The sequence below is a fragment of the Gordionus sp. m RMFG-2023 genome, chromosome 5 (genome assembly GCF_954871325.1).
Source record: "Gordionus sp. m RMFG-2023 chromosome 5, tfGorSpeb1-WG-v2, whole genome shotgun sequence".
Lineage (NCBI taxonomy): Eukaryota > Metazoa > Nematomorpha > Gordioida > Chordodea > Parachordodidae > Gordionus > Gordionus sp. m RMFG-2023.
The window spans coordinates 11110405-11123222 of record NC_088779.1 but is presented as its reverse complement, the minus strand read 5'-3'; the positions used below and the strand labels follow the sequence as shown (position 1 = coordinate 11123222).

At 27.0% G+C, this 12818-nt stretch overlaps 1 protein-coding gene across 1 annotated transcript; it reads right to left on the bottom strand.

Moving 5' to 3' along the window:
- LOC135929599 (uncharacterized) lies at positions 1 to 11751 on the bottom strand. Its single transcript, XM_065466255.1, has 12 exons — positions 10767 to 11751; positions 10545 to 10671; positions 9954 to 10119; positions 9613 to 9676; positions 9126 to 9227; positions 6423 to 6686; positions 5204 to 5328; positions 4010 to 4255; positions 3619 to 3811; positions 2743 to 2860; positions 1425 to 1532; positions 1 to 284 (listed from the first exon to the last, which is right to left on the bottom strand). The coding sequence occupies exons 1-12, from the start codon at positions 11735 to 11737 to the stop codon at positions 120 to 122; spliced, it is 2649 nt and encodes an 882-aa protein (XP_065322327.1). The 5' UTR covers positions 11738 to 11751; the 3' UTR covers positions 1 to 119.
- Positions 11752 to 12818: the final 1067 nt, after the last annotated feature.

Sequence of the window (12818 nt, the reverse complement as noted above, 5' to 3'; positions counted from 1 at the left end):
TCACGTGAAAAATTTTAAAATGTCGTTCATGATTTAGGCTGCATATTTATAAAAAATTATTACATGCTAAGAAGTCATACGATTGACAAACGACAAGAGATTATAACTTCTGTAAAATACTAAAATGATAGCTTTGCGATATAAATGCATAAAAGGCTGGATAAAAATAGATGAACTTTAAGATATTTGAATTTGGAGGAGTCAGCACCGGCAATTCTACACCTAAAAAGGTCGTACCTATTAGACTTATTGAGCATTTTCTTTTGATATTCCGATTCGAGTTCCTGTATAAATTTTAAAAAAAAATTCAAAAAGTTCCAGAGGAAAAAAATTATACCTTTTTATAAGAAATTTTAATAAATTCGAAAAAATACATCTAATGAAAAATGTATAAATTTTAATTTAATAAAAAAAATTTAAATTACCGCTTGTAAATAAGATTATAATAAAATTTGTAGGGACGTGACGATATATTAAGCATAGGATCAAGGCGTATATTAACCGTTTTTTAAAAATAAATCGGAATTTTTTAATAAAGATAAATGAATAAAAGGAACTAATTTTCAATTTGTCGGTATTCTTTTTTAAAAAAATCGAATTATTTTAAAAGAAAAAGGTAGTTAAAAAGGGAGTGTCGAACCTTTTGATATATAAATTTGGTTAAGGTTTCAGAAAAAATAAAATTATAAAGCTTTAAGTTCGATTTAGGTATGGAACTTATTTTTATAAGGGGATGTTAATAAATTTTAAAACTTATTAAATGATTTTTTTATAAAAAATTGTAACAATTTACATTGATCATGAGACTAGTGAGAATACTACTTTCTATATAATAAAGATATTTAGAACATAAAAAAAAGGATTATAACGATTTTATTATATAAAATGATTTATGGATATTTATAAATTTTTTTAATTGATGAATAAAATTGAATAAATAGGCCTAAAATAATAGATCAATAAAAATTTGATAGTAGTATATTTTAAATCGCAATTATTATGGTTATGTAGTATATACTATAAAAAAGTAGGTAAATTGAAAAATTAAAAAACATTAAATAATAATAAAGAAACAAAATCAGTTTAATGATATCGGATCAGTAATCGGTTTACATGAATACAAAATTCGATTAATATTAATATATATGAGATAATTTTAGGGCTTTAAATAAAAAATAAACTAATCATTCCTTTAGTGAGAATGCACCATATGCCACTGTGGCCCGTGTATTAATCTAACCCTAGTCATCTCCTATAAATTAACTTATAGATCACATCAAGTCGTTAAAATAATAGATTAAAATTTAAGGGTGTCTCCCCAAATTATGCTATTAATAGTAAGAATAAAAAAAGGCATAGTGACATCTTAATTTGGTCTTCCAATTTTGATAAATTATTATTATATTATTTTTTTAAAAACTTACATCGCCTTCAAAATAAGTTTTAGGTAGGTTAAATGGATATTCGTAACCTTGTTTGCATTCACATTTATATCCACCTATTTTGAATCCTTTCCCCGGCAAAAATACGCACTATTTTTATTTTATTTTTATATGTGTATAATTTGTAAATGTAACAATTCTATTATATGCTCTTAATTATATTATTGATCATTATATGAATGAATGTTATTGCCCAGTGGTCCCTAATGAATATTCGAATTAAATTTAATCTTATAATCGAACTCGAATAATTTCATCGCAAAATTCACGAATTTATTGGATATTCATTGGTTTAAAAGAATTTCACATTTGATCCAAGGCATGAGGGCTAGTAAGGATGTTATATTAGAAATGGACAAAGGTCTGCTGTGGCTAGGGGTTTTGCCCAAAAAGTATTAGACTATATTCACAATTTTTTAAATTCATTTAAGGAAAAGAATCTTATCTTGATTAATATTTTAAAAAATGGACGTTGTTTATCGTCTAAAATATTTTTTAGAAAACGCCATGTACAGTAGTCACGTGTTAACGTTATGTATAATTCCTGTAAAATGTAGCTTACTTTTTAAAGTTAGAAATTCGAAATTCTTATTAAATAATCATATTAAGATAAAATTTAAATTCTAATATTATTAGTCCAAAACTAAATTGCATAATATATTTGAATAACCCAAATTAATATTCGTGAATATTATTAAATGAAATATTTGATTCGATTTGTGAATTTGGTGCACTTATTCCTATTTGTGAATAAATGTGATTTCATAAATAGGTCTAAAATTGCATTATGATTTTTATAAATGTGAGATTTGTAAGTAACATTTTTTAAGTTTTCCTCCTTCCTCAGTCGTTGATCCCTCTTTTTTTTCAATTCATTCATATAAATTAATTATTCTCTATTTTGATCTACAACTAATGATTGGTAAAATTTTGATTAAAAAATTAAGCCTAAAAAGAATTTGAATCTCAATGATCCAAGAATGTGGATAAATTCTTCGTGGCGTTTAAATTAATGTTAGAATGTTGTTTATTAAGACTCGGACCAAAAAATAATTTTTTCCTTCCAAAACATAAAAAACCAAAAGCAAAAAATAATATAATATACAAAAAAAACAACCTTCGAATTTCAAAAATTTGAATTTAAAAAATAAAGGAATTTTAATTTAAAAAATAATTTTTGTTTAGGTATATATATATATATAATATATATGTTTTTGTCTGGCTGAATGTTAGTGAACATTCGAAAAACAATAATTTTTTGGTCCAAGCCCTATGTTAATATTATATGTAAAATCGTTACGTATTGGGATTCATAATGGCATTTATCGGAACCCTTAAAAGGGTTAGGCACGTGATATTCTTGAGGGCACTGATCAATGTCCATCTCGGATAGCTGTACATCAATTGTCACTATACCTCTTTAAAAAGAGATAGTTTAAAAAATAAGGAGTATATAAGTTCCCTTAGTCACATATAGTGTACTTTTTCAGACATATTGACTCTGGTAAAAGGAACATGGTGTAATCTTTTAATCTAATTAGTACCAATCATAGGCGTAGTCAACATCGGAAAATATGATATTTCTGTTCTCATAAATATAATTTTAAGCTTATAAAATCACCCCCCCCCCTTCCTACCATTAATAAATGTATAGAATATATCATTATAAACAATAATTTGAAAGAAAAATAAGTAAAAGTTAGCTATTTTTAAAATAACGACTACAATTCAAGATATTTTAGAAAAAAGGGATTTTAATAAAAAAAAGTGAACTAAAATTACTTTTATAAAAATATAACATAGCGAAAGGTCCACAATAAGTAGACCTAAAGACTTACAATAAAATTTATGGCGGAAAAACCTATCTAATAGTACTCCCTCCCTCTATAGGAAATTCTTGGATATACCTATGGTACTAATAAAGGTTAGTATATTTTGTAAAAAAGTTAAATACACCTCTGAAAAAGTTCACTATATGACTTAAAAAGCAAAAATAAGACATTAAAATGATTTTTTTGTGGGCGTATATTTTTAAATAATCCGCTAAAGTTCAATATTTGAAAAATTGTAAAGGGGTTGAAATGTTATGTAATGAATTCAATAAAAGGTACAATTCGAATGTAATTAAATCGAATATCAAGGCTTGAAATTTGCTAATATTTCTTCCTTCTCATACTTGAATTCGTAATCCTTTTTGGAATGGTCATTCATCCCGAAAAATGGTGTGTAATAAGTGAGCAGCCATGTCTTTAAGCCCACACCATCACAATTGAAATATGGGCCATACCAATCCCCTTCCTCGGCCGCGTAATACAAATCGGGAAAGTTTTCGTATCTGACAAGGTTTGAACCAGTTTTGTCGGCTCGTACTTATTTTATAGAAAGGATTCGAATTAATCATATATACATACATTAATTTATTCATTTAAGTAGTTAGTAATTAAATTACAAGCATTCTTAGAAAACTATTCTAAAATCATTTCCAACCGATTGATAGAAAATGGATCTTCTAAAATAATGAAAGAGAATTAAGAACAAGGTTGCGGTGTAAAAAAATGTTTCCATACCATGAATGTAATTGGTAAACCGGGTCAACCTATCGGTTCCCTTGATCGTCCCATATTTTTCTTTGGCGTTTTTAAAGTAGGGCAAATTTTGCGTGTAATCAAAATAAAAGGCTCCTTCGTCATTCAGATCACTTCTAAACTTTGTGGGAGGCGTGTTGAATATATTGGCGGCTTTATCAACTACCATAAAATTAAGGTCTTCAGCTGTTTTGTAAGCGAATGGGGCAAAATAGGGCCTGGTTCCGCCTATTCATTTTAAATTGAGAAATGAATGGATGATATATAAAAGTTTAATGAATGGATGATATATAAAAGTTTATTTTTAAACATTACAATTATAAATTTTATTATTAAAAAAATAGGTATTAAAAAATTATCATTTAATTTATATATAATCATAAACTTCAATAAAAATATCGAATCATATCGTTTTAAAATATTGCCAGGATTCGATTTTTTTAAACGCTATATATGTCGGCTCCATCCGATATTAATCGGCAGAGCCCTAGAAAACAATAAAAGGCGATTTCATATATTATAGGTTAAGATTAGTGATAGAAAAATAGAATAATATTACCGGTAAAGTGATCAAAAGTGTCTCTAAGATTATGGTACACGGCCCAGGCGATTAATTAAAAAGTTAAATTAAATCAAGTTTGAAATATTGGGATCGTTCAAGATTTATTTACTATTTTGCAATATTTTTCAATTTATAAAATAGAGCCCAAAAATAACGAAATTTTGAAAATTTAAGATAAAATTTTGATCTCTGCAGTACTCTGAGATTTATCAAAAATTTCATGTTTTTTTTTATTTCAAAGCAAATTATAATGTTTTAAATTTTTGCATACTATGATATTGAAAAAAAATGGATGGGTTCTCTCAGGCGCCATTTAATCGTAAATAAGAAAACATGTTTTTTATTAACGATTAAATAGCGATTGAGAGTCTATATATATATATATACAAAAAAAATTAACTCGAAAACTTATCCTTTGCCTGAAAATATAAAAAATTCCGGAAACATGCCTACTAATCGGAAATGGCATAATAAAAAATATAATTTTATATTATTATGATGAATTCACACTTTACCTATTGATCAGAGAGTATAAATTAAGAAAGAAATGAATGAATGCAGCTAGAGGTGATAACTAAAATAGGGGGGGGGGATAAATTAGAATAAACAATTACCATCTCTGCTTTCGAAAGCGTTTGTATCGTAGAAGATACCGCTACCAACTATCTTGTAACCCGACATAACGTTGGCTAAAACCTCCCCATAAAGTTGGTCGATTGTTAAAACTTGATCCGTGAGTCTTTTAAATTAAAAAAATTTATAAATGACAATATAAACCAGATTTTAAAATAATGGATACAGTAGAGGTCGGCACAAGTAGATTATCGATGCGGGATAGACAACTTGCGCTAAATAAACCGGGTCTAAAGTTTGCAATTTATTTATTCCCTTCATAAAAATGTTATGGACCGGATCAAAAATATCCAGAGATCGGACCTCGAGTATATAGGTACTGCAATAAAATGATAAAATTTTATAAAATATTTTTTTAGACAATATATTTACCTTTTTTTAATAGTAAAGGTTAATTTTATCAATTCATAAAATCTAATCAAAACAAGAGTTTGGAAAATATTTTTATTTTTGAGTAATAATCTTCTTTTTTTGAAAAATAGAAATTATCAAAATTTACCTAAAAATGCCAAAATCTTTTAATTATCATTCATAAAAAAAAACTTTTAAGATGAAATCAAAATTCTTTAAAATAATTTTGAAGATCTTTTTCCAACTCTAAATCAAAATATAAAAAATACATTATAAATCATATAAATCTATGTAAAACATTAAAGACATGAAAATATCTTTTTTTTTCAAGAAAAACATTAATTGTGTTCCCAAAAAAGGAACAATAAGTTAAATTTAAATATTTGTAATTTTAACATTCTGTCTAAGAAATAAGAGAAATACCTAGGTTCAACTGTGTTATTTTTATTTTATGACCAATTTTTTAAAAAAAAGCGAAAGTGAGAGGTGCAAACTGTCCGTTGGTAGATGTTACAATTGGCGAAAATATAATTTTATCCCTTTTTATAATTGTTCATTTTTATAAGTTGTGCTAGAGTAGGCAGGTTGTTGTTAATATTTGGTGGGAAGGCAAAGACGCATGTATAATCTCAAATCAAAAATTTGCTAATGAAACAGGAGGATAATTTTTATTTATTAGGATTCTTAAATGTCTTATAAATTTTATATAATGTTGTATATATATATATTCATAAATCTTAAAAAAGTTACTAAAAGTCTAATATGCATTAATAAACAATGATTAATTGAATTTTAAAACTTAAGTCTTCAAAATGATTACAAATTGATTTATTTTTAATTTTAAAGAACCTATCGGTGAATACGTCAGTGGGATCCACTTTCTGCAAGTAATAAGACAAAAAATGGGCCGTTCTCCTTGCCACTCGCATTTGAGATTCGAAGGTGACAGGGGCCTGGTAAATCATATCGTCCCCCGAAATTTGATTTTGATTCAAGTGTTGTTTATTTCTGTGGCAATTGTCCTTGTTGATCGACCTCAGACTTGCCAATAATTCTAGAGTTCTGGAATGAGATTTTTTGGCATACGAGCTTCGCTTGCTCCGCTTGTGTTGACTAATTTTTTTTTAATTTAAATTTCATTCAGATATATAAACTTGGGCTGTACCGATAAATTTTTTACCGATCCGATACTTATATTGGTTCTTATATTCCATCTACCATTAAACCAATATCATAAGAAAATCAATATTTCCTGAGCAAAAAAATAAATGCCTGAAAACTATGGGAAAAACAAAAAAATTGATATTTCCTATTTCTCATGTCCAAGGTGATATTGCATAATCACAAAGCGTAGTGTTTTATTTTTTATTCCCCAAAAATTAATCAACTCATTTAAAATATAGGTTATTTATAGCTACTAAATATGACTCGTTAAATGTTTTGAAATCCTTTCCCTTGTGGCAAATAATGTAATAAAAAAATTATATCCCCTTCTCTTTTTTTTAGCCTACTGCATCTTTTAAAATAATTCGATTTTTTTTTAAACATTCCAAATAAAATTAAATTTTGGTTCTTTTTATTAGCTTATTATTATTTGGAAATTATGTGTAAAATAAAAAAATATTATAACCATAAAAAAAATTAAAATAATATCGTATCGTTTCTTTAAAAATGTCGGTCCGATTCGACTTTTATTTAAACGTAAAATATTAGCTCCGATCTAATAATTAAATATCGCCACCGCCTATTATATATATATCGTATCTCTTTAACCCTGGATTAAAACTTAGCACGGCTGTATTTTTGTGTATTCATATATACTTCGCCGTGAATTCGCGCTAAATGTGAAATGCAGGGTAATATGTCTAAACCAAGATCTTAAACGGATTAATGAATTCCAAATATTAAAACATTTAATGAGTCACGTACAATAAACATTGCTCATATTTCAGGCGAAATTATTAACTTTGGGGAATAAAAATAAAGAGGCAAAATAGATTAATTTGTGATAATACAATAATATCGTTATTGGCCATGAAACGAAAAATTTCAAAGAGTTTCCTATTTTGCTCATAGTTTACATGTGGTTGTACAAGCGCCAAAAATGTATATATACACTGCTAGGTTGGCGATTCATTTATTAAAAGTGTCCATACATAGAAATCAGCTGTAGAGGCATTTTTTGTTATGTAAGTTGACTAATTCTCTTATTTAACATTATATGAACGCACATTAGTGTCATTTAATCGAGGTGCAGACCATAAAAATGGTGCTATAGCTGACTCTTATGTATGGACACTTTTAAGTGTTACTAAATCTATCGTCAATCTAGTAGTATTATACATCATTGACAGGCGCATCAATTCCAAAGATTAATTATTGATATTCTATTTGTTTAACTTTTTGCTGTTTTTTGAAAATAAAGATGCTTTTCTAATATTTTTTGCTTTTATTCCTTTTTAAAAAGTGCACTTTTCGTTACTATTTTTGCAACCAATTTTATTCGCTTGGTGGACCAAAACTCATCAAAATTTCATATTTCCTCGAAAAAAAAAGATACAAATACTCTGTAGCCTATAATGGCAAACATTAACACCAATAAAAATTATGTACACCAGAATATGAACTTGAAGATTTTGTATGGAATGGATTCAAACATTTGTAAAGCAGAAAAATACTGTCCGTTTTATTTCATTCCTACCATAATGTATTCAATTACGATTTTAATTTAGAGTTTAATTATCCAAATAATATACAAATCCCTTCAAGGAACAGTAAAATGTATATCGAATGAAATATAGGACGTCAAGATATTTTTTTGATCTAAATGCTTTAGCGGGCCTAAATTTAAATAACGCATCATTTTATCAAACGATAATTAACCTTACAATCTAAGATCGCACAGTAAATTAAATAAAAGGGTATATTGTGTGGTATAGTCAGAAGGGATATCATATCAGGATGCAGTAGAAACGATAGATCTCTACTTTAAACATTTTATAAATCAATTTCAAGATCTTTTTTTAATTAAAAGAAATTATTTTGTGGTCAAATTTGTGCTTCCCGCAAATTACAAACTCTATCATGTACATTGCTTACTAATTTTTTTGTAAACAATTCTTCTATTATAAGTAAACGCAAATATTTTCTATAAAACTTTGATTTTGGGAAAAAAAAAATTAATGTGAGAGATTTTGGGGTAAATTTCAGAAATTACAAAAAATTTGATAGCTGTGGTAGAATTTAACACTTAAAAAAAAATTGTGGTAGTTTGCTTGGTAAATATGGGAACAACCCTGCTTCTTAAAAAAATTATCCGTTTATTTTTTACTTTGCTAAAAAATGAAATTATTGAAAGTATCTTAAATCATATACCAAAATTTATGCCTGAATGAATAATTTTCAAGCTAACAAATAAAGTTAAAATAAATCAATCATATAGATTAATAAAAAAAAATATATATAGATTAATCCAATTATTAATTACGATTTAGCCTGAATAATAGACTTTATTTCAAACAAATACTTAATTAAATTCATTTATTCGCTAACCTATGTGATTTTGATGTGGTATTCTTTTCATCTTCAGAAGCCCTTTTACTTAGATACCTGTTTTCCGTCAATGAATAGGGGTCATTAACTATTTGTTCTTGGCTATTTACAATTTTTTTTAAAAATGATTTAGTTAATAAATAAAAATATATTATATAAATTTCAGACCTGCAGGCCTGGCCTGAATCCCGGGTACATGGGCCAGGCCTAAAAATGTTTTTTTAAAAAAATAACCGAACCTGGCCATATATTTTAAAGCCGAATAATACAAATCGCCATTATTAGCAATTAAAAATAAATGTAATAAATTTTAAAAAAATCTGGGGCAGGCCAAAAAAAATTTTTTTAAAAAAGGGCCAGGTCTGAAAATATAAAATTCAGGCCAAAATCAAGAATCTGGGCCAGATTGCAAATGGTACCTCTGCATGTCTCTGATAAATTTAGTAAATTTCTAAACAATATAAAAGAGAAAATTTATTGTATAAACTTGTAATTAATGTATGAATAGGTGGCATCATCCGTTGAGCTTGGATTAGGGTAAAATTCGATTCCTGAAATTGTTTTTTTTTGTAAATTGTGCCAAATAAATTTAATAAAATATAACAAAATAATAAAATATCATAAAAATAATGTACACTAGAAGATCCTTTACTAAACACAAAAAATGACATCACTACCTATTAAAAAAAACCATCTAGGTCATTGAAATAAATATTCAAAATAATCCTTAGAACATATGTAATATCTAATATCCTTTTCTAAACACTAAATCAAAATGTTAGTTTTGGCATAAAAATACAATGTTTAAAAGATTTAACAAAAAAAAACTTTGATTTTCGATACAATCAAAACCATTTTCATATTCTTGTTGAGTAGACTTTTCAATGTATTCACCCAGAAATGCTCCTGACTGCCAATCCGGTAGGCGGTAACCTGGTTTACAAACACATATATAACCACCTCTCCTAAAACCGTATCCATTCAATGGTTCACACTAGTTGAAATATTAGAAGGAAAAAAAATGTATTAATAAATTTATTTCCAAAATGTATTTAAAAAAACAAAAAGTAGAAAACAAAAATTCATTAGACCGAGTAACATCTGAAGGGGTGGATTATTGATGAATTCTAATATTTGATGGAAATGAGTGTATTGTTCTTTTAACAACCCGCCAATATTATAAATAGTTGTTTATTATGGTGTTTAACAACATATATTTTGGGTTAGCCTTGTATTTTAAAAAACCAGGCCATGCAACCTGAGTAAAAAATTGGAAAGTCAGGCCAGGTACAAATTTGGATAGGCTGGGCAAAAGCTATATTTCAACTGGGCCAAGCCTAAAATTTTTTGCATATGCCATTTACAACCAACCCTATATGTTTAAATATGTAAAATATATTTAACATAAATTTAATTTACCACTGTAGTATTCTTGCATCTTGCAATGCCAGCAAATATGTTTGGTTCTTCATTTCCTCTCATTTTTGGACATGGGTTAATATCTATCCTATTAAAATCTATATCTGCTGTTGATACTGCTACATATCTATAAAAAATAAATGATATAATATAGTTGATATTAATATTAAAATGGTTCTCTTTTAATTTTTATAACTTATAAGTTATTTAGGAATTAATTACTTATGTTTTCTAAGATGTTTCCAAACAGTGTGCCTTGGGAAATAGTCAATAATTGGAGATGTAGCTGTCATGATCCATTTATTAGATCTTCTACAATCAAAATAAGGATATGTCCATTTAACAGGTCCTGGATTCTCAGCAGGGTCTGGTGGGCCAAAAAATGCAAAATTTTCTTCAAAAATTTTCATTTTGGGAATATATTTGAGTTTATCCATTTCATTTGAATTTCCAAGTGAATTATAATCTAAATTAGAAAATTGATTGCTGTCATTTAAAACAGGATTATTAGTTGAATATCCTTTAAGTATATATTTTGCAATTATGTGATATTGTGTTTTTGATAAATCTCTGGTATCATCAGGTAACCATAACCTATACCATTCATTGACCTTAAAATACTCATCTCTATCATATCTAGAAGTATCTAAATCTGCTCCAAGATCAATTGCTTTAACAGTTTGGAGTGTTGGTAATCTATTTGGATTATAAATATCTAAATAATCATCAGTTCTATAGGCATAAGGACCAAAATAAGGTAAAGTTTTGTTAAAAAAATCTCTATAAAAATTTGGATATGATGAATTTGGACTAAAAATTAATCCTGAACCATTTAAATAATAGTTTGATGCAACATCTGCTATCTGAGATGAATAATGATACATAAGGCCTGGTTGTTCTGTATCATTAGATTTAGCAAATATAAAACTAAAGAAAAATGCCCTATTTAAAGCAATATCATGAATTAATCTCAACATCGTTCTGTTTGAGTATATTGGATCAATCTTTTTCAAGCTTGGTATCTGGGGAACTGATTCAATAGGCAGGGTAAGTTCTGATAATTGTTTTGTTTCACAATTTTCTGCAGACACTTGGTCCATTTTTATCTCGATTTCATCAAATGCATCTTTAATTTGCCATTCAAATTGGGCGTTGCAATGCGAACAAATGATAATAAATAAAATAAATATCATTTTTTAATCTAAAAACTTTGAGTATACCGGTACAGGTAAAAAAAAATCAAAAAGATATCATATCATATCATATCAAGCACGTTGTTCATAGACCTGCCCAAGATGAGCGAACGTTAATTACATGGAGAGCTGCCCTCCATATAATTATGCCGTTTTTTTCTCAAGGTACCAACAAACCTTGTAACTTAGATGCTTTACTATAATGAGTGGAACTATGCCCTATCGAATTTGTATTAGAGTATAATATAGTTATGAGTGTATAGGAGAAAAGATAAGAAAGAAAAGAGAGAAAAAAAAAACTATTTCTTTCAATATAAAAATATTTTTATTTAATTAGTTAGGGTTTCCTTTTAGATAGTGAGAGATCTAATAAATTTTGTATTGTACATATTATGTAATCAGTCTAAAGCATTACAAAAAAAACCTAATTAATTGTTTGTATTATAAGTATTTATAACTAATATTTAGTAATTATCCTATATTGAGAGATTTTATAAACTTATTACATATTATGTAATCAGTCTAAGAATGTTATCAAAAACCTAGTTAATTTTTGTTTAAGTGTTGTAAGTATTTATAATTTGTATTTAAAGATTATTACATTATTTTCCCATAACCGTACATGGCATATAAGTTTTCTTACATAGTACTAAAGTTCTATAAATAGTATAATGTGATATCTAACTTTATATTAAATTTCGCTATATAATTAGAGTCTTTCTTTATTTGGGCCTATATAGATCTTTTGATCTAATTGGCGTATAAAAATAACAAAATCAATTTATACAATTTAATCATTAAACCTATGTTAATAATAACCAATGAAATAAGTAATAATAATATTATCCACCAGTATTTTAAGATAATTAATGTGAAATAATTAATAATAATGGCTTACTAAATATTTGCGATGTTTAAGGCATGCTGAGATAACAACACTTCAACATAATGCACATTAATGTCATTTGATCGAAGTACAAATCATGAATGGTGTGACTCTTATCTATGAACACCTTTAAATGTATTTAATGAATGACTCGACAATCTAGTAGGATATATACATAATAAAAAATGTATTTAA